The 22791-nt window shown below is 49.4% G+C and overlaps 1 protein-coding gene across 2 annotated transcripts; it reads left to right on the forward strand.

Moving 5' to 3' along the window:
• The first annotated feature begins 14856 nt into the window (after window positions 1-14856).
• LOC136512127 (probable WRKY transcription factor 26) lies at window positions 14857-17097 on the forward strand. Of its 2 annotated transcripts, none has more exons than XM_066506121.1 (3): window positions 14857-15478; window positions 15581-16077; window positions 16204-17097. In XM_066506121.1, the coding sequence occupies exons 1-3, from the start codon at window positions 14963-14965 to the stop codon at window positions 16709-16711; spliced, it is 1521 nt and encodes a 506-aa protein (XP_066362218.1). In that variant the 5' UTR covers window positions 14857-14962; the 3' UTR covers window positions 16712-17097. The 2 variants fall into 2 exon arrangements, with proteins under 2 accessions (XP_066362218.1, XP_066362217.1); XM_066506120.1 differs by having other exon boundaries at window positions 14858-15478; window positions 15578-16077.
• The last annotated feature ends 5694 nt before the right edge of the window (window positions 17098-22791 follow it).

Genomic DNA, 22791 nt, shown 5'->3' on the forward strand with positions numbered 1-22791 from the left:
TAATACCCTACGTCCTGTGTCTTTGGTGTATTGTATTGATCTGGACGATCAAGTAGCTTGATGTAGCCTATCCGCTAGGGGACCCCTACCTCTCCTTATATACTCTGGAGGAGGTAGGGTTACAAGGTAAGTATCCTATTTGGTCCTATACAATGTCTTGCGGTGCACGCCGAGCAGCGCCGTGCACGCCTTGATCTTGTGGACCGGGCCACCTCCAATGGTGCGGCCCATGTCTTGGGGGCCATACCCCCACAGCTAGTCCTCAAGCCTGACAGTAGGTGACGCAGTCACATGGTGCCAGGGTTATAAAGTAGAAGACCAGCCGAGCAGGTAGCCAGTCCCCGGGCGTAGCCTCGAGATGAGAACAAACACATTCACCGTAAGGTGAAGTGTGCCCACTTAGTCCCCGAGCCTGCTGGAAGATGAAGAATGAATCTTGTAGCAGGGTCAAAGAAGTCTGAAAGCTTGCTGACGTCGTCTGACATGCGCGTATCAAGACCCCAGACGTGCTGCCCAAGATCAGCACCTTGATCCGAATAGCATGGAGCAGCTTGATAGCACACCAACGAGACGTAGCAAGATCCGAGCAGCAAGGGAGTCCCCGGCGTCGCTGGCGATGACCGAGCACCGAGGAGCGAGGAGTCCCCGGCGTCACTGGCGATGTCCGAGCACCGAGGAGTGAGGAGTCCCCGGCGTTGCTGGCGATGACCGAGCACCGAGGAGCGAGGAGTTCCCAGCATCGCTGGCGATGTCCGAGCACCGAGGAGCGAGGAGTCCCCGGCGTCGCTGGCGATGACCGAGCATCGAGGAGCGAGGAGTCTCCGGCGTCGCTGGTGATGACCGAGCATCGAGGAGCGAGGAGTCCCCGGCGTCGCTGGCGATGTCCGAGCACCGAGGAGCGAGGAAGTCCCCGACGTCGCTGGCGATGTCCAAGCACCGAGGAGCGAGGAGTCCCGGCGTCGCTGGCGATGACCGAGCACCGAGGAGTCCTGGCGTAGGAGGCGATGTTCTAGCACCGAGAAGTGAGGAGTCCCCGGCGTCGCTGGCGATGACCGAGCACCGAGGAGCGAGGAGTCCCGGCGTCGCTGGAGATGACCGAGCACCGAGGAGCGAGGAGTCCCCTGCATCACTGGCGATGTTCGAGCACCGAGGAGTGAGGAGTCATCGGCGTCGCCGGCGATGATCGAGCACCGAGGAGTCCCCGGTGTAGGCGGCGATGTCTGAGCACCGAGGAGTGAGGAGTCCTGGGCGTCGCTGGCGATGACCGAGCACCGAGGAGCGAGGAGTCCTGGTGTCGCTGGCGATGACCGAGCACCATGGAGCGAGGAGTCCCCGGCGTAGGCGGCGATGTCCGAGCGCCGAGGAGCGAGGAGTCCTCGGCGTCGCTGGCGATGACCGAGCACCGAGGAGTCCTCGGCGTAGGCGGCGATGTTCGAGCACCGTGGAGTGAGGAGTCCCCGGCGTCGCTGGCGATGACCGAGCACCGAGGAGCGAGGTGTCCCGGCGTCGCTGGTGATGACCGAGCATCGAGGAGCGAGGAGTCCCCGGCGTCGCTGGCGATGTCCGAGCACCGAGGAGCGAGGAGTCCCCGGCGTCGCCGGTGATGACCGAGCACCGAGGAGTCCCCGGCGTAGGCGGCGATGTTCGAGCATCGAGGAGTCCCCGACGTAGCTGGCGACGTTTGTGCGGTGAAGTGTGCCCACTTAGTCCTCGAGCATGAAGAATCCGAGTGCTGAGGAGTAACCGACGTAGCTGGCGATGAAGCACGAGCGGCGGACAGTCCGATCAACTGGTCGGCGGCGAAGTGAGCATTGAGTAGAAGTGACTGGCGAACAGTCCGATCAACTGGTCGGCGATGGAGTCTATGAACCAAGCGGTCAGACCAGTTGATCGGTGGCGTAAAAAATCAAGCTTTGACCTGCTCTCCTACGTTCGATGGGACGCGATGCCCCTAGGCCAACATGTGTTGTCGTCCACCTCCCTCGCTCACGCGCTTAAGAGATGCCAGTTGTTATTGGAGGTTGAAGATGAAGTGTTGCCGCCCTCCTGCCTTGCGCGCAGGAGCGATAATCGGACTAGCATATGAGCCGTTGGAGAAAATAAAGAAAGAAAAGGGAAAAAGAAAAAAGAATAGAAAAAATTGGTGGTATACTTCCCCATCCCAAAAGCAAGTGTCCCTAGGTATTCGTGCCCGTCAAAAGAATTTAAGTTTTTCTAGGTTTGTAGTAAATATTAGCAACATTTGTATCTCCAAATAAGTTTGTTATGTAAAAATTTGGAATGGTATAAAAAAATCATAATTTTAAATGAATGCAAACAAGATTGTAATTACGGAACTAAACAAAAAATTTCTGGCGCTGACCATCAGAACCCACTATCAGGCTCGACCGGCCCAACCAAACCAGCGCTGAACGAGGGAACTCAGAACAGTGGTTTGCAACAGAGGTTCACTAGCGCCGGCACATTTTCCTTTTTAAGCAGCGTGAACGAAGTCAGATTTCTCGATCCGGTGGCCTCGTTTAGTTGGCGAAATTTTTTGCAAAATGATATTGTAGCACTTTCGTTGTTATTTGACAATTAGTGTTTAATCATAGTCTAATTAGGCTTAAAAGATTCGTCTCGTAAATTTTGTCTAAACTGTGTAATTAGTTTTATTTTTTATTTATATTTAATACTTCATACATGCGTCAAAGATTCGATGTGACAAGAAATCTTAAAAAATTTTGCAAAATGAAAGAGAACTAAACAGCACCTAAACTAAGGGCGCGCAAAAAGGGATGTTAGCGGGGCGCTAGCGCGGCCGTGCTAGTGTTGATGTGCCAGCCGCCCATTTGCAATTCGGTAGCCTGCTACTGGTGACGTCAATGGGGAAAAAAGAACAGTACAGTTCACAGGTAGAGTACGTCGTACAGTTGGAGAGCAGGTCAAAGCTTGGATTTTTCAGCTCCTAGGGGCATCGGGGTCCCATCGAACGTAGGAGAGCAGTCAAAGCTTGATTTTTCAGCTCCTCCAATAACAACTGGCATCTCTTAAGTGCTATCAAACGCACAGGCCAAGTGAGAAACAGTTCAAGGTAAGAACTATGTCCTCTGTCCATAAAAGAACGTAACTACATGGTTTGTGTTGGTTAAACTAGTTTAAGTTTGGTTAAGTTTGATCAAGCAAATCTCAACACGTTCGTTCGTTGTCACAATTATCATGCATTTTGCTAAAACTCATTAGTAAACGATCGTGGATTATAAGTCAGAATAGTATTTTTCTTTTACACCAAACCAAACAGCAGTAATAATCCACGATTATTTCGGCCGAAACGAACAGGCTGTGTAACCTCACGGTGTTTTCCCGCTCTATCGTCTTTCGTCGTCGCGTTTCGTCTTCCATCTCGTGTTAGATTGTATTGCAGGACAACGGTCAACTGGTGTTGCATGTCACTGTGCAGCGTGTAAAAGGTGCCAATACGAAACCTGTAGTCACATCACATCTCATCTGTCTGACTGCCTGCCAGGAGGAGCACGTACTCTGGTCACTCGCCTGCCCTGTTTGGCCTGTGCCGAGTGCCGTCCAAGTGCAAAGCCACCTAGGTGCCCAGGTCGTGTGCGTGTCGTGTTGTAGTGCTGTTTGTCACTTCCATCCATCTTCTTTTCACCAGTCACGTCCGCGAAGGCCTGCTGCACGCCGGTGAATTAATAAGCGGACTATCGCGCCAAGATTGGTGGCGCAAAAGATCCTGCCACGTCACCGGTCAGCGCCTCCGGTCTTTGCCACGTCATTCTCTCGCCACGCCATGACAATAGGCGCGACAAAAAATGTTAGATTTAGAAAAAAAAAATTGTTAGATTTAAAATTAGTTTATAAAAAATGTTAAAATTAAAAAAAAAATCGCTGCGGCAGCTAGCCGCACCAAGAGATGAGCTTGAGATGCTTGACGGCCGGGGAAGCTATGCTAGGAAGGCGTCGAGTAGTGCTCGCTGTCTGCTGACTGCTCTGGTCTGGCCTCTGGCCTCTGGCCTCTGCTGCAGGGCTGATGAGTGCTACAGTGGGTCTTCCTTCTGCTCGAGGCAGTATGCCAAAATGACCAGAGTACCCTCGGTGCTGGCGCTTTCACCGCCGGTGGACCCAGTTGTCGGGGACAAGGAACGCACACGGCACACATGGCGTGTCAGCGGTGGCGGGTTCGCAGCACACTGCCGTGGGGATGAAGGCGCCGGTCAAACGTCACCTGTGACGCATGCCGTCTCTTCTTCGCCATCAAGTTGCTGTCCTACTGCTACTCAGAACCTGTTTAGTTTCCAAATTTTTTTTATGTCATACAGTAAAAGAGCATGTTTAGATATATATATATATATATGAAGTATTAAATGTAGATGAAAAAAACTAATTGTACAGTTCTCGGCGAAATAGCGAGACGAATCTTTTAAGCCTAATTAGTCCATGAAAAGCCTTAAGTGCTACAGTAACCCACATGTGTTAATGACTGGTTAATTAGTATCATTAGATTCGTCTCGGAGTTGCCTGATGGGTTTTGTAATTTATTTTTTTATTAGTATCAAAAACCCTCTCCCATCATCCTTCCGACATATCCGATGTGACACCCAAAAATTTTTCACCTCTCCAACTAAACACACCCTCAATCCATTACTGTATTCATTAATATATTATTACTCCAGTGGAGCAGGTGCTGAGATCTTTTCCTTTTGAGCAACTTGCTAGCCAGCTCGGAGAGTCACATCATTATCCACCCGGAGAAAAGCAGAATGACTTAGACGGTGTAGGGTCGGTCTTCCTAAATTTTTAGTCGCTGTTGTATTGAATATTTAGACACATATATGAAATATTAAATATAGACTAATTATAAAATTAATTATATAGTTTACGACTAATTTACGAGACAAATCTTTTAAGCCTAATTAGTTCATGATTTGACAAGGTGGTGCTATAGTAAACATTTGCTACTGATGGATTAATTAGGTTTAAAAATTCGTCTCGTGGAGTACTGACAGATTATGTAATTTATTTTTTTATTAGTATCCGAACACCCCATGCGACATCCTCCCGACACATCTCCTAAATTTTAGTCACCGGATCCAAAACATCACCTTAATCGCGTCATTAGCCAACGATACATCATGCTGCCCTTTAAAACTTCTCAAGCGGTTTCTCGATCGATACATTTTCCTTCACAAGATACTATGGGGCTATCAATCACATAACCACTTGTAGGTTGTTAGAGGAGAGGCTTTTCAAGTGCCTCAATATACAACTTAACTCATAGGCCTCATATTACCACATTCGTAAATCTAGTTTAGGAGACAAGCAATTTTTTACCACGTTCGTAAATAAAATGACCTTCTCCGTTAATGATTGATTAGTGTCTTTTATGTAGTAGTGTACAACTATCTCTGGGTTAACCCTTTTTTATGTGATGTGAGGACGAAACCATGAGTCTAAAGCAGGTGGACGGTAGCATGTGGTTTGCTTAGCATGCAGAGTAGTTTTGAACCATTTGGACTTGAGGCGTTGCACAAAACTTCTAATACTTATGTTTATAAAGATTCTAGACAGTGCAATATGCAACTTAGTAGTTAGGGGCGAATCTAACCCCACTTTATTGTAGTCCTTTGACGCCAAGCAAAATTTATAAATTTTTTAATGAAATATTCTATCTATCGTGAAATATAAGTGACGAGAGTTTGTCCTAAACTAAACAATTGTCAGTTTGATTAAGTGTCTAGAAAAAAAATTAACATTTGTGATACCAAATTAGTATCATTGGATGAATTATGAGATGCAGTTTCATTATTTACCTCTATGAGGTGGTACATAGTAATAATTTTTTTATAATTCTAATCAAATTTAAGATAGTTTGACTTGGGACAAATCTTGATCTCTTGTAAAGAATTTTTTTAGGATAGAGGAAGTATTGTTAGAACTAAAGAATTTATCTCTTTTAAAGCTAATCTCCACTATAAGTTTATCTCAACATATAAGTCATCAATATCATCCCCCATTAACTATCTATATCGTCTCCCCTGCTAATAACCATGTCATCCTTACTAACTTTTAACCTTTTAATTGTAAGCTATCCACATTGTCTACTTACTTTTATTTTAAAATCTTCATGATGCTCTTCTATTTTTTTTATCGCGCAATGAAGTTAAGCCCTGTAACGTCCTAGATTAATTACATTCACCCCATGGAGTAGTTGTTTCTAGTACCGACCAGATCTGTCTTGTGGCTTAAAGTACCCACCATATATCTGTCTTATATTATGGCTGCAGAGCATACATGGCATGAGTTGACAGCATGATGCTAAAAGTTTTAAACTACCACGCCACCACACGTACGCACGTATGCATGCACCTGTGTCACCTTTTCGTTTTCTTTTTTCTCGCGCTCTATTTCCATCGGATATCTTATGAGATGAGCCTATCCTGACCAAATGCATTGTCCCAGAATGTGCTAGCCGCCTAGTACTAGCAAGTTGCCCAAGCTAGCTTAGCATAGTTGTTAGTACTAAAATCAAGTTAGTTGTGCAATATACTACAACCAGAAATTTTTATGGACTTATGGCGTGACATCTCACATGCAAATGGAGGTATTAGACGGACGAAGACGACAAGCACATGGGCTGCGCCGCACTGCGCAGGAGAAATGCCTCAATAGATTCTTTGGTCCGCTTGTGCCTCCTTGCCATGATACACAGGGGAAATAATCATTCCGTGACAATACTTGGAAATGGGACAACTTATAACCAGACAAAATCTCTAATGACTGCTTCAGCAGATAACTTGATCCACACCTGGCAATCATGGAGAGTTAGCCTAAGCTTTTACAGATCAAACGTTAAGTATAGTGTTCCAGGTGCATTGTTTTCCTTTTTCACCTGACGTACAATTGGTGATCGGGATTAGTAACTCCTGTCATATATATAATATTTATATTTATTAGTAAACATGCACATTAGTTGTTCGTTGCAACAGGACATTATAACTTGTTACGCGGTCACCTAAACCAGCGCTAAGGATAATGAGCTAGCCATCATATCTTTGTTGGATTTAACTGAGCTTGGCCAAACCTTATTTCAACTAAATTAAATACTTCCTCTCCGTCCTCAAATAAATCAACTTCTAGAGTTATCTTAACTTTTTTTTTTAAGTTTGATCAAACTTAATAAAAAATGTATCAATATTTAGACACCAAATAAGCACACTACAAAAAATATATTTCATTGTGTATCGAAATATACTAATTTGATGCCATAAATATTGCTGCCCTTTTTTTTATATAAATTCAGTCAAACTAAAACTGCTTGACTTAAGACAACTCTATAAGTTTGCTACCGCTATTCGTTTTTACATGTCACATTTATATAAAACTCTATATATATGAGAAGATCATGGCCGATTGAGTACCCATATATCCAATCAACACAAAAACACAACAAATCAATCTACTACCTCTTTTACCCCGTTATCCCAATCTATCTCTTCTCCTCGTTCTTCGTCAGTGCTGCATGGCTAGAGGATTGACGACGACGACGCTCTAGAGTGGCAGGCCGGCTAGAGCAGCTCATAGCCGCTGCACGCCCCGACAGGGATCCCTCCTGGGCATGTGGGGTTTCGGGTCTCAAGAGACCTCGCCGACGTGTTTTGCATATCACGCTCCCGGCAAGGCTCCTCCGTCGATGTGTCTTGCGTATGGTGCTCATCGCTGGAGGCACAAGGTCCAAGTGTGGACATCCCCTAGGCACCGACCGATCTAAAAATCGACTAGGCCCTACATCGAGCGATCTAGCTCCTTATCGAGTGTGTGACCTAATTAAGCGTCAACACACTTTTTGACGACTCTGCTGGGGAACGATTGGTTCGGCTATCTCCTGTAGCCGATCTTTCTAACCTAGCCAATTCGTTGGTTCCAATCTAACCTTTTTGTGTTCTCATTACCGTTGCTTAATCTGACCTAAAAGGCCGAAAGCATGTGGTCTTGATCTCCTTTTATCAAGATGTAGAACAACGATCGCAACGGCGAGTTCATCGGTCCAATGGGTCAGGACAGTATCGTCAAGTATACAACCATAGCTGAGGTAAAAGCACTTGGAATAGATGAAGATTCTCCTCTTTTTCATACAATGGTTAAGCTTATATCCATATTAGATGAGTTAGAGGAAAAAAAAGTTTGGTGCTCCTATTGCTACATCACCTCATGCCGCATATATTAGTGAATCGGCCCTGACTTTTGGTCAACCTCAATATGAGAGGCCATTTCACTATGATCTTGATCAACATGGCAAGTTTGTTTTTGATAATCAATCCGAATTGGCCTTTTCAGCACCTGAAACCGATAGGACCAATTAAGAAGGGGTTAGCACTAAACTTCCTATTGAAAGGCCATGTTATTTTGATCAGTATGACAGGTTGTGTCGATGCGAAAAGTGACCAACAAGTAAATATTTGTAGTTTTGCCGTGCGTTGTGATCGGATGTGGCCTAGCACTCAATGACACAAGATTTATACTGGTTTAGGCAATGTGCCCTACGTCTAGTTTCAGACGATCGATAACTTTATTCCTGAGCCCTGGTGCTCGAAGTTTGCTATGGGGTTACAAATGAGTAGGAATGAGAAGGGGGTGTTAGAGGTCCGGTCGGACTCTGATCCGAGTGGCCGAGAGTGACGGATGCTCTAACGTGCGCTAAGTATTGGAGCGCATGCTCTGTGTAGCTGTCGAGGTCTAGAGCTATCTAGCCCTTTCTAACATGCACTAAGTATTGGAGCGTATGCTCTGTGTAGCTATCGAGTCCTCAGGTCGTCGAGTCCTCGAGTTGTCTAGCCCTTTCTTTTCTTTTTCGAGAGAGCTTTTAGGAGAGAGCTCATCCCCTTTTATAGTTTGAAGGGGATGGCCTTACAAGTCAGAGAGAGAGAGAGAGAGAGAGTGCATATGTGTGCTACATAGTCTTGTTGCCCACACTATAGGGTACGAGACGGTTATCGGTGCCCACAATACTATTTATGTTCAGACGCATCTGGCAGGCTCTATCGTGTTCGCCTGGTATGGAAAACATCGGCACCTATAATACTGTTTGTGTTCTGACGTGTCTAGAAGGTTGTATAGTGCCCGTCTGGCATGGCCTGGTGGCACCGTCCTATAGGTGCGTAGGGCATGGTAGGGTACGGTCCTCGATATTGCAGTTGACTTGAGCACCTTACCTTATCTGCTTCGCCTGATCCCCAGGCCCTCACCGAGCGGGCGTCCCTAGTCAGTCGTTCCTAGTCAGTCACGACCGTGTCGGTCGGAAAAAGAGCAGCGAGCAAAGGTCTGGCGTATCCTCAGTCGGAGAAGGAGGTCGGAGCCAGACTACGGTCCCACCTTGGCTAGGCCTTTCTATCGGGGACAAAATCGTTGTCCTGGCCTATCATTATGTACCCGGGCCGGCCTAGGTATGCGTTGTCGCTGTGCCACCTACTGGGCCAGGTTTTATAGGGAAGCAGGTCCATTGGAGACCCTAGGTTTATGAACTCGATAGGAGCCCCCGAGCTCCTTTGGGACTTCTATGAAGTCATGAAGGGGCTATTTACACTCGTTTCACGAGCGCACCCAGTGGGTGTAAGGTTGTGGGTTGCCATCGAACAAGATGGAGTGTGAACCCGAGGCATCGGGTGAGATGGAGCATGTGGCATAGCCTTGGGGTCGGGTGAGACAGAGCGCGAACCTAAGGGTCAAGCGCTCCCGAGGGGTCAAGCAAGACGGAGCGCGAACCCAAGGGTCGGGCGAGACGGAGCATGAACCCAAGGGTCAGGCACAGTCGAGGGGTCGAGTGAGATGGAGCGTGTACCCAAGGGTCAGGTGAGACAGAGCACGAACCCAAGGGTCAGGCGCAGCCGAGGGGTCAGGCGAGACGGCGCGTGAACCCAAGGGTCAGGTGAGACAGAGCATGAACCCAAGGGGCGTGGCCAAGGGGTCAAGCGAGATAGAGCACGAACCCAAGGGTCGGGTGAGACGGAGCGCGAACCCAAGGGTCGGTGCGAGACGGAGGTGAGCGTAGCCCTCGAGCCTACAACCGACTGGAGAGTCGGTCAGAGGCTGAGCACCTTGGTACTCTTTTCTAGGGCTACAGACTCTTGTGTTCTTTTCAATTGGGGTGTTCGCCCATGTCCGTTCCGACCACAACCTGCGCGGTTGGTTAGGTTCCTAAGTAGGGACCTTGTAGCTCAGGGCCCTAGGCCCTGTTAGGCTCGGTAGTGGTCAGCCGAGTTTTTTACATCACCCCATCCACGGTTTCCACAACCGGAGGGGTTGAGCTAATGACACTTGCCTCGATGGCTCGAGTGTCGCGCTCGGTGAGCTCACAAACGGGTATGTCCAAGTGGAATTCGGGTCTGTCGTTCATGATGGGGTCGGCATAGCCCTCATGTGGCATTCCACTGCTCCTTAACCCGCCTCCTGGCAGATGCTCGAGTCGTTTTAGAGACCGACTCAGGTGGCCCGCTGGCCTCCCCTTGATGGAGATTTTATGGGTTTGGCTCAAGGTTAGGATCGAGCAAGAAGGTCGAGATGACCCTTTCTACTTCTGAGCAGATCAGGTGAGGGCTACTTGTGCTCACCTATGTTTTCTCCCCTAGCTCTATTTGACATGAGGCGGCCTCGAGCCCTTCATAGGCCAGCCTTCGAACCTCGGTCGGTCGTCGTTCATATTGAATGAGATGACTACCGCTTCGTGATACGACGCGAAGCGTTGTGATGTAACAATTACATCTGCAATGCTTTGATGTATGGGATGAATGTATGAATGCATGCATGAGAAGGGATGAATGAATGATCATGCACTAGAAAAGTAGAACGGGGGTTGGTAAAGTTACCTCGATGGCTTGAGTGATGGGTCCGAGGAGCTTCTATCGGGTTTGTCCGAGTGGGATCCGTGTCCGTCATTCGTGACGGGGTTAGCATAACCCACATGGGGCATCCCATTGCTCCTTACTCGTCTCTCGGTAGCCGCCTAAGCCATTCAATCGACTCGGGCGACTCATTGGCTTCTCCTCGATGGAGATTCCGTCGATGGGCCCCTCCTGACCCTACCTGGGAAGGCAGAGGGTCGTTTGCATGCGGTTGCGCCTTATTTCCCATGCTTGGGTTGCGGTAGTGGTGGCCCCTGCCCAGGCCATGTCCCATTAGCCAGCTGACGTTTTGTTGGGTAGGCCATGTCCCGTCAGCTAGGGCCATGTCCCGCCGCATGCCTTTCCACATTAAATAGGGGGAAGGGAGAGGATTTTCCTCCTATTCTTTTGCCTTTCTTTAACTGCTGTCGTTCCTCCTTCCTCCTTTTCATCAAGTCTATTCGTGTGCCACGACGGTTTCTAGGAGAGAGGAGGGTAGAGCGAGGGAGAGGAAAACTCACAGATTCATTCATAAAACTGAGGTGCGATGTCAAACTAGAGGCCTTCCAACATGGATGAGGAGGTGTTGGCCACCTTTGTCGAGAAGGGGCTACTCTCGTCGAAGGAGGTGGTGCATTGGATGGCTGCTATGCTAGGGGAGGTTGTTCTGCAACCCTAGGCCGATGAGGTTGTCTCCTTCCTTGCCTTCCATGAGCGTGGGCTCGGGTATCCCGCACACTAGTTCCTACATGGGCTCCTCAATGAGTGGGGCCTAGAGTTGCAGCACCTCAACCCGACTAGGGTACTACTCATCGTTGGCTTCATCACCGTCTACGAGGAATTCATTAGGATGGAGCCGTAGGTGGACCTCTTCTAGCGGATATTTAGCGGGCAAGCCCTGCCCGAGGGGAAGCCGCCTAGAATCGCACCGGTTGGGGGGTTTGCCCTTCAGAAGAGGCCGAAGCCGTCGGTCTCCTACCCCGCGTACTCCCCCTGTGACTCCAATCAGGGGTGGCACGATGAGTGGTTCTACATTAGAAACTCGATGGAGGCGCCATTCCCGATGTTCACCGAGGAGAGGCTAGAGAGGAGGGAAAGCTAGTCTTGGGGTCCCGCCCATTGTGAGAACAAGCTGGAGATTATCAAGATAGAGCTTCAAAGGCTCATGCGGCATGGCCTTGATGGGTTGTGAGTCTTCCATACTTTCTTCTGCCATCGGGTCGCCCCGTTGGTGGAGAGAACGCGACTGATGTGGGAATACTCTGGCCCGGTGGATCCCTACCGCGCATCGCCAGAGGAGTTGCCAAAGGATAAAGTCTTGAGTCATCTCGATCGGGTGCTACAGTTGAGGGATGAAGACTCCCTCAAAGGGACGCTAGGTCCCCTTCATGCCGTGAAGCTGTCCAATTTGTATGCTTTTTTCTTGTGACCTTTTCCTTCTTGTTTTGATGTTTTGATTGATTTTGAGTTGTTCATTTTGAAGGGACTCATTGGTTATAAATCCTAGCAGCATCTTCCGAGAGGGCTGGAAGGCGTGGTTCGGCAAGCTGCCCACAGGGAGGACGCACTTGCCAAAAAGAAGAAAAAAGCCGAGAAGGTCCGGAGGAGGTTCGATAAGGAGATCAACCAGTGGGTCTAGGGGGGCAAGAGCCAGAGCAACATGGAGGTGGAGCTTGAGTTGGAGGAGCCCATGGAGATGGGTTATGACATGAGTACCTCAGAGGACGAAGGAGACAGGGGTGCTGCTGTGACCTCGATGGAGCACCATGAGCCTGCGGCCGCATCCGTCGGCGATGGGCGTGATACGGAGACGCGTGGCGACATTCCTGAGTCGAGGAAGTGCACCGCAAGCGAAGATACCGCCCTTGAATGAGAGATAAAGCGTGTGCGGTCGCTGTGCCCTTCGGAGGCATCGTCGGCTCCGCGGCCCCCAGCTCCGAGTGTGGCGAAGCACGCCGGTCGATCGGGGGGCATGAGCGTTCCCCTACGTCTTCGGGGTTGACGTGTGTGCTCAACCCCCAATGGGAAGATGCCCCACCAACTTCTCCAGTGGTTTCACCATGAGCTAGTGGTCATGGCCATTCACGGGCCGATCGAGGACCAACCGGGCCGCATCCTCCCTCAGCCGATGCGAGTGGGTGCAGGTCATGACCCGCAAGCGATCCTTGTCTGGTCGGCTCATCATCAGCCGGTCGGGGCTTTAGGGCTCTACCACTTTCATCTGGGTATGCATTCATGCTCCCTTTTGTTCTCATAGTTGAGTTTTTGAGTGTGACTAACCTGCGCTTGTTTGACAGCGGCTAGGGGCAGGCTGGACTAAGAATCTCCCCACCTCCCGTGCGAGAAGAGTGGAGACCTAGCCTACAGCAGATCGTGACGAAGGGCGAGGGAAGCAGGTTGGCGGCGATGCGACCCTCCTTAATGGGGGTTGTTCATACGAGTTAACAACTCAGGTCTTACAATGTTACAGAGCCTGGTTTCTACGAATTGAGTTCGTGTTGCAACGTACAAACACATTTCCTAGTATAATATAAAAGCTAATGGTCAATTGAGCGCATACAACCAAATTTACTTATTTATTATTATGTTTTAGCATGTTTTTTCATCACCAAATCCTATTATGCTTTTCATCGTTTTGTTGCTAAAAAATGACGAAACCCTAGAGCATTCAAGATGGCTAGCAATCTGGAGCAATCAAGATGGCTAGAGCAGACCACATCTCCTTAAAACAAGGTTGCTCAAATATACATTATTGGAGGTTGAATTATGTTGATGTAGCAACACTTTATAGCAAAACAAGGTTTAGCAATTTGCAAATCCTATGAAACATGATTTTGTGTGTTTAGTAGAGATACAAATCCTTATAAAAATGTGTTCGTTCTAGATTCTCTCAGAAGATGTGAGACCGTTTGGTTGATAGGTTAAGTTATGATTTAAAAATATAGTTTTTAGTAGATACTCCCTGTATACTAGGTGTACACCATTTTTTTATTTTATCCACAGTAGGAGGTGGACTATAAATATCACTGTTCAAGTCTGGCCTATCAACCATGCTACTGTATTTTTTCTCTCACAACAAATCAGTCAACGCTATTTTTCAGCCTGACTTTTCAGCGAAGCGAACAATACTGCTGTGCAGTAATTACTTCCCGTGATTACTCATGTTGAGTTAATACGTCCTGGTATTAGGACTGAAGCCCCTCACGCCAGGTAAACAGGAATGGAGGGAGTACATATAAAAGAAATTATAATGAAAAAAATTAAAACTTTTTTAGGAGGAATCACTTAAACATAATAACCTATTTTAAAATGTCTGTGCTCAAAAAACATTAACTAAAAATTAACCAGTACAGCGGAAAGCTAAGGAACGAAATCAGACAAAATTCTAGACAGTGGTTCGAAGGATTCAGGGAAACGTTTCTCTCCCTATAACTCTTTGGCAGTGATTCATGCTAGAAGCAGCCACCGGAAGCTTCTCAAAGGGCTCCATTTATATATATTTATATATAAATAGAAAAGAAAAGCACATTTTTGTCCCACTTCACCAGCTTGCCCACTGGGGTCCCAGTGTCCCACTCGTCCGACTCCGATCCATCCATTCCTGCCGCTACCACTGCCCTTTTGCTTGCCTACCCGCGGGGACACGCCAAGAGCGAGAGGGGAGACGGACGCGACTCGCATCCCCGAGAACGGGCCTCTCCTTCCCGGAAGGCGGAACCCCCACGTCGCCGCCTCGTCTGACCGGTCAAACCGCACGAGCTTTGACGCACACACACCCTCACCCTCTGCGTCAAACCCCTGCCTTCCAAGAAGCATCCCGTTTCCAACACGTTCACGTTCTACCTCTGAACTCCACTGACATTCCGGTCCCACCTGCTGCCGTCCCTACCTGTAAGTGACGCCATTGCTTAATGAAGCGCCCCCACCTGGCCGCTAACGGCGCTTTACCGCGCCACTACCGACCGCTACTTAAACGGCAGCCCAGACACCGAGCAACCACTCCCGTCCGCCTCTCTCCCCTCCTCCTCTCCTTTCGTCTCTGATCTCTTCCCCTCTCGTTTCGTCTCCTCCTCTGCTCGGCGTGGTCGCTCGCCATGGCGTCCTCGACGGGGAGCTTGGAGCACGGGGGTTTCACGTTCACGCCGCCGCCTTTCATCACCTCGTTCACGGAGCTGCTCTCCGGGGCAGGGGACATGCTAGGAGCCGGCGGCGCAGACCAGGAGCGGTCGCCGAGGGGGCTGTTCCACCGCGGCGCCAGGGGCGGCAGCGGCGTGGGCGTGCCCAAGTTCAAGTCCGCGCAGCCGCCCAGCCTGCCCATCTCGCCGCCGCCGATGTCGCCGTCCTCCTACTTCGCCATCCCGGCCGGGCTCAGCCCCGCCGAGCTGCTCGACTCGCCCGTCCTGCTCCACTCTTCTGCTAACATCTTGGCGTCTCCCACCACCGGCGCCATCCCGGCGCAGAGGTTCGACTGGAAGCAGGCCGCCGATCTGATCGCATCTCAGCAAGACGACAGCCGGGCTGCCGCCATCGGTGGCTTCAACGACTTCTCCTTCCACACGGCCACCTCCAACGCCATGCCCGCGCAGACCACGGCCTTCCCTTCCTTCAAGGTACGAATTGCATGCTTGTTACTAGCACAAGCTAATGAGCTACAGATATATAGCACGAGCCCAGTAGCTGAGAGTCTCAATCTGTGTGTGGTCGTGCAGCAGGAACAGCAGCAGCAGCAAGTCGAAGCCGCAGCAACCAATAAGCAGAGCGTCGTCGTGGCGTCGAGCAACAAGGCGGCGAGCAGCGGTGGCGGGAACAGCAACACCAAGCTGGAGGACGGTTACAACTGGCGCAAGTACGGGCAGAAGCAGGTGAAGGGGAGCGAGAACCCGCGCAGCTACTACAAGTGCACGTACCACAGCTGCTCCATGAAGAAGAAGGTGGAGCGGTCCCTGGCCGACGGCCACATCACGCAGATCGTGTACAAGGGCGTGCACAACCACCCCAAGCCGCTGTCCACGCGCCGCAACTCCTCCGGCGGCGCCGCGGCGGCGGAGGAGCAGCAGGCCGCCGCCAACAGCCTCTCCGCCGCGGCGGCGGGCTGCGGGCCGGAGCAATCCGGCGCCACCGCCGAGAACTCGTCCGTCACCTTCGGCGACGACGAGGCGGAGAACGCGTCGCAGCGGAGCGACGGCGACGAGCCCGACGCCAAGCGCTGGTACGTAGTAATCAATCCCCAGATTCATTCGCTACTCATCATTCATTCACCAGTTTGGCCGTATTAATTTTCTTGTGTTCGATCGTGGAACTCATCGTATATACATGTACATGTCTGCTTGATCAGGAAGGAGGATGGTGAGAACGAGGGCAGCTCTGGCGGCGCCGGCGGCAAGCCGGTGCGCGAGCCCCGGCTGGTGGTGCAGACGCTGAGCGACATCGACATCCTGGACGACGGGTTCCGGTGGCGCAAGTACGGGCAGAAGGTGGTGAAGGGGAACCCGAACCCGCGGAGCTACTACAAGTGCACCACGGTGGGGTGCCCCGTGCGGAAGCACGTGGAGCGCGCGTCCCACGACACGCGCGCCGTGATCACCACGTACGAGGGCAAGCACAACCACGACGTGCCCGTGGGCCGTGGCGCCGCCAGCCGCGCGGCGGCGGCGGCGGTGGCGCCGACGGGCTCCGGGTCAGCCTTGATGGCCGCCGGTGGCCAGCTGGGCCAACAGCAGCTGCAGCAGCAGCAGCCCTACACCCTGGAGATGCTGAGCGGCGGAGCATACGGCGGCGGCGGCGGCTACGCGGCCAAGGACGAGCCGCGGGACGACCTGTTCGTCGACTCGCTCCTCTGCTAGTGCTGCTAGCGTGGGGAATGCGGAGTCGCGGTCCACCAATCTCGGCGCGGCGGCGTCTGTAGCCAGCCTGCTGTACGTGTACGGCGGGTGTACGTATACGGCCGTAGCGTACACGCTTGCCTTCGCACTCAGATACGTACAGAATACACACGCACACAACACGCTGTTGTATACACTGGATCCTAGTAGGTGTTTTTAGCTTAGGTAGGAATGGAAATTTGTTGATTCGTTGGAGGCCTTTCTGCCACGCGCGCACGGTGCCCATGCGTCTCGTATACTCATACGGTTCTGTGTCTTCCGGTGTGGAAAAGCCATACGTATATCAATCGTATAGTGAGGCAAAGTCAATAAAGCTGAAAAAAAGTTTTGCGTTATTTATTTCATCACCTCTTCTCCCTTCTACTACTGCTACTGAAATGAATGCGAATTACCATAACACAACAAAAAGAAGTATAGTCCATGCATATGTAAACGATGGAATTCCATCACGGCGGGGTACCAAATCAGTACTACCGGGGGGGGGGGGGGGGGGGGGGGGGGGGGGGGGGGGGGGGGGGGGGGGGGGGGGGGGGGGCGGGGAAGATTGTTTGGGTTTTTGGTGACATGTGGCTACCATGCATTTTGATTTTATATATGTGACGTGAGAGGTGACGTGCTGCTCTTCGCTGGGCCGGGGAAGCTTAGCTCAGCTGCTCATCCTTATCGCAATGAGCAGTGCAATAATCTATCTAATCTAGTAGGAGTACTAGAGCAGTAGTTGCATCGCATCGGACACATTCGCTGAACCAGGTGGAGCTGGCACGTGCCTCAACGATTGTGTATCAAGAAGGCGACGTGCGCATCATCGCGTTTCCTCTCACCTTTCCGGAGGCTAGCTGATGATCCAAAATCACGCTAATCAATACGGACGGTTTGTGTGTGGGGTACGCTAGCCTCAAGTGGAGACACCATCTCCTACCCTGCGTACCATGATTGGGCCGGCCTAACTGAATTTGCCGACCTCCCAGCAGCGTCCCGGCTCCACATCTTCTTAGCTGGACGATGCACAACCGACAAATTATCGCCTTGTCACACTAGATTTTTGCTCAAAAGGGCATCGGTTGGTTTTTTCTGTGGACAGCAAGTACGGCAGCCGCGGAGCGCGCGCAAAGTTTTGGCTGTGGCATTACTCTGTTTCGGCGACGGCCAGGGGCGCGCGGGCTCACGCTAATCAGCGGCGGCTAGGGTTCGTCACCATTCATGGGTCGCCGGACGCAAAATTAAATGGACGACAAGGCGAGACATGCACAAGAGATACCGGAAGGGGGATGAGGAACTTACAAGTTGCTTAGTTTAAGAAATTAATTAAACTATTTTAGATGAGGTGGTGTATCATGATTCATGAGTCAATTCCTCAACTTTGGTAAAATAACTCCATTCACACCGTAATTTTCGTATGCTTATCACCTAGTTACCTTGATTGTAATTTTCGTGTGCTTCGTAGATACGTTAGAAAAAGGTAAAAATTGTCGGTGTTTTTATCATCGACTATAATTATGGGGTATGTTACATGTAAGCGGATCTGGAAGGTAACATATAGAACACAGATTAAATTGGTTCAGGTAGGGATGTCCTAAGTCTAGTGTACTATCGGCCTGTTCGCTTGGTCGTAAACGATCGTAAATTTTTAGTCAGAACAATATTTTTCTCTCACACCAAATCAGCCAACAGTAATAATTCACAATCGTATACGATCGTTTCAGCCCTAGCCGAACAGGCTGTATAGTATTTATATTGTTTGTGTGTCATAAGATAGTGTGCTCTAGGATCCGAAACAGAGCCAAAAATGTGATTTTTCCCTTTGTTTAGGAGGCTAGTGGTACAAATTTTCTCAAAATTTTGGCACATTAGAAAATTTTCAATATAAACTATACAAACTTAGTTGGATTTTGGACCCTTCTCGCCTGCTCCCTTCGCCCCAAGATAAGGTTGTATCTAGCTATTGTTATACTGACAAGGGGCTACCTCTATCTTGATCAGCTTACAAATTTGTTTCCCATTTTTTTTGACACCAGGAATCTTCCCCATTCCCATTGCATCCAACGGAAATACAAAGTTCGAGATATTACAGAAAAGCGGTTTAGAGATGTTTCAGAAAGCTACCAGAAACCAGTCACGAAACTCGCCTGCATCAGACGACTAGCGAACAGCATAGGGACACAGAAGTTTATCGACATCAAAGCTAAACAGCACCACCATTACAACTACGCAAAACATCAGGCTATTAAGACTTCTCCAAAAAAAACAGGCCACCAAACTGATGTCTGTGTCCAACGAGCTTCATGCTATAAGGAAAATAGATCATAGACCCATTTATTTTGGATCTTGGTGTTTTATGACCAACACAGCCTAATTGAACTAATGAATTTGTAAGTAATTGTTTTGTAGTTCAATATGGTGCAAGACGTGACTTGGACGAAGGCGACATGATGATCCCACGATCAACACCATAAGCAAGACCCTAGAAACACAAGAGAAGACCCAAGATATCAAGCAAAGTTCAAGCACGAAGATGGGAACCAAGCCGGACGCAAGATCGTGAAGAAACGAGCTCGGCAGAGGTGACCAGACGCGGCCCTATGAGGACCGGACGCGTCCGATCAATTGCTCAGCAACAACAGACATCAACAGCAGCGACCGGACTCTGAGCGAGTCAGTGACTGGACGCACGGACTTCACTGTTCATTGTCGCGGCAGCAAAGTGAGGACCGGACGCAGCAGTTGTGGACGACCAGACGCGCCAGGCAGTGGCGTCCGATCGAGTCCAGAGAGGTTACAGAGTGGCGCAAATGCGACCGAACACGTCCAGTCGATGATGACCGGACTCGGCAGTGCGTCCAATCTCTACGCGCGTGTTCAACGGTCGGAACGACTGGACGTGTCCGGTCTTGACGACAGCAGCGTCCGGGCACTAGTAGAAACGTTGGTTTTTGATTTCAACAGCTAATTCTCTCGTTTGGGGCTATAAATATGCCTCCAATCGTCCAAGACAAGGGTAGAGACCTGAGGAAACATACCAAGGGTGTTGATATACTATTTTAGTAATCTCTACTTGCATAGTACTTAGTGATATATTCGATGATTAGCGTAGGTGCTTTGCGAAGTGCTTAGGTTAGTTAGACCATCGCTTATGCGCTTGCTCTAGGTTTTGGCCTAGTGTTTAGTAAGGTTTGCATACCTCTTACCACTCGGTGCTTGTGCGCACCATTGTTGTACATCGGAGGGGCCTGTAGTCTTACGAGATCACACTAACTGTGTTTGTGGTGTGGCCACCACCATGTACCAAAGGGAACAAGGCCCGCGACGGTTTGGCCGGAAGCTTGATAGTGAAGACGGCGGGGAGCGGTCCGGGAGAGGCTTACCAAAAGGCACACCGGAGACCCACTTGCGCGTGGGGAAGGCCCGGGGCTATCTACGGAGTTACCCGACTGAGAGCTTGGCCCTTGCGAGGGGCTCCAACAAGGACTAGGGAAAAGCTTGCACGTTTCTCGATACCTCGGTAAAAATACCAGAGTCATCGATGGGAGTTTGCATATCTCTACCTTACTCTTTAGCTTCTGCATTTACATTGCAATCTTGGTTTGTGCTTTACTTTCTTAGCTTAGTGATAGGCTAGTTGATAGGTTTGAAACCTAGGTTGCATAACTCCTTTTTGCGGTAGAGATAGCAACACACTAGCAAAACTATAGTTGTATATTTCGATAGCGTATCTTTTGCATAGGTTTTTGCTAAGGATAGAAAAAGAGGCCATAGTTTAGAGGTAGAGTTTTAAGTTGCCTAATTCACCCCCCGCTCTTAGGCATCACGGTCCCTTACACACGCTTTTGTTCATCCTTCAGTCTTGAGCTTCGTCTAGACCGTTCTTCAGCTCCAGTTGATCCTGCTTCTTCTTGGCCACCAGCTTCGTCGCAATCGTGAGCACAGTCTTCACGCCCTCTAGCAAGCTTTCTTTGTCATTCTCCAGAAAAAGGCCTGCCCAGTAACCCATGAGCGAACAAGCATAACAAACGATTGTAGCAGGATGAACAACCGTTTTGCCTTCAAAACAAACCGCATTACACGTTTTCTAAATTGCCCAACATATAGCGGCGATACCCAAAGTATGGAACTTAGCACTAGCTGGGAGCCACAATTCACACCAGTTCCAACATTGGTTAAAAGATATGGGGATATTCCTACCACCAATAGCATGAGCACAATTGCCCATGAAAGCATCTAGGCCTCTAGTTGGGTTTCGATGATTAATGATGACACGAGATTACTGTGACTAGCATGTGTTTTGCAGAGGCAACTTGAGTTAGGTCATGATAATGTTGATTGTTTGGGAATTATGGTTTTCATGCCCATATCGATGAAAATCGTTTTGGTTTTCAAAGGTTGAACGACAAGGTTAAGGACGGTCTAGTTCTAAGTGCCATTTGGTGTTGGAGAGACACTTAGAGTAGTTTAGGACTTTGTTTTTCATTTGGCCATACTATTAAGGGGGTTATGAACTAGTAGCTTGACCTAGGTGAGTCTAATGGGTTAGGTATGGTGCACACTTGATAAACTTAGCACTAGGTAGCTCAGGAATAGCCTATAAATAAATTGGAGTCAACCTCATTCATAAAGGATTTTGAATTAGAAGTGAATGGAGGGTCAAATGTTGATCGGACACTATTTTAGTGATGACCGGACTCATAGGTGCTACGTCCGGTCAATGATCAGCACGCACAGCAGAAGCCGAGGAGCGATCGGACGCTGCACAGTGATTGGAACCGGACGCGCCTCTAGTCATATCTTTAGTAGTAGGGCCTCACGGTCAGGGAGGACTGGACGCTGAACAGTAAACGACCGGACACCGAGTTTGCAGCGTCAGGTCAACATCAGAGAGGGTCCAGAGCCCAAAATTCCTGACCAGACACGTCCGGTGGATGTTGACCGGACGCTGGCAGTGTCAGGTCACTCCAATAGCCTTCTCTGATAGGCTGATGCCATGTAGCCATTGGCTACTGACCTGACACGTCCGGTCACTTCAACCGATGCGTCCGATCAGCCCGAAAACTGCTGAGTTGGACCAAAACTATTATGTTTTAAAGTGGGGAGTATATATACTTCTCTTACTCATCCAATTTAGGTCTCTTGCCCATTTGTTCAGCTGAGAAACACCTTTGGAGTGCAAGGAAGATCAAGAGCCTAGTGGGGTGATTGAGATTTGATAATCCAAGATTAAGGACCTCATTAGTGCATATGGAGTAGCAAGTGTGCATCCACCTTTCTCATTAGGCTTGTCTTGGTCAAGTGAGAGTTTGTGCTTTTTACTCTTGGTGATCGCCATCACCTAGATGGCTCGGTGGTGATTTGAAGCTTGGTGATCATCCGGTGGAGCTTGTGGATGACCCAAGTCATGGTGTGAGCGGTTGTGGGCGATTCACCGTGACGAGGTGTCAAAGAATCAACCCGTAGAGAGCACTTGATCCTTGCGCAGATCAAGGGGGAGCTACACCCTTGCGTGGGTGCTCCAACAAGGACTAGTTGAGAGTGGCGACTCTCCGATACCTCAAAAAAACATCACCACGTTTCTCTCTCTCTCTTTACTTTGAGCATTTATGTTTGAGCAATTCAATTCATATCTTTACATTCTTAGAATTGTCATGCTAGAGTAGGATTGGAACCTAGGGTGCAAAACTTTTGTGCGGTAGAATAATAGAAACACTTCTAGGCAAAGGGGGTGAAATGGGCTAAGTGTAGGGCTTACTTATTGAAACAAATTTAGAATTAGCCCAATTCACCCCCCCCCTCTTGGGCATCTTGATCCTTTCACCCATCTCATGCATGGTCAACTTGACCGCTTTGTTTAGGAATGGTGTGGAGTTGTAATGTTGTGCTTGACTCCATATTCTGCTAGGAACTGTCGGAAGGTCTTGTCAATGAAATACGGTCATCCATCACTAATGACCAATCAAAGTGTTCCAAATCATGGGAATATCATGTTCCTTAACCCGATTAGAAATTGAGAGGGAGCACGATCGGGTAGCAATAATGTCAGATCTGTCTCAGGG

Source organism: Miscanthus floridulus, chromosome 16, assembly GCF_019320115.1.
Source record: "Miscanthus floridulus cultivar M001 chromosome 16, ASM1932011v1, whole genome shotgun sequence".
Classification (NCBI taxonomy): Eukaryota; Viridiplantae; Streptophyta; class Magnoliopsida; order Poales; family Poaceae; genus Miscanthus; species Miscanthus floridulus.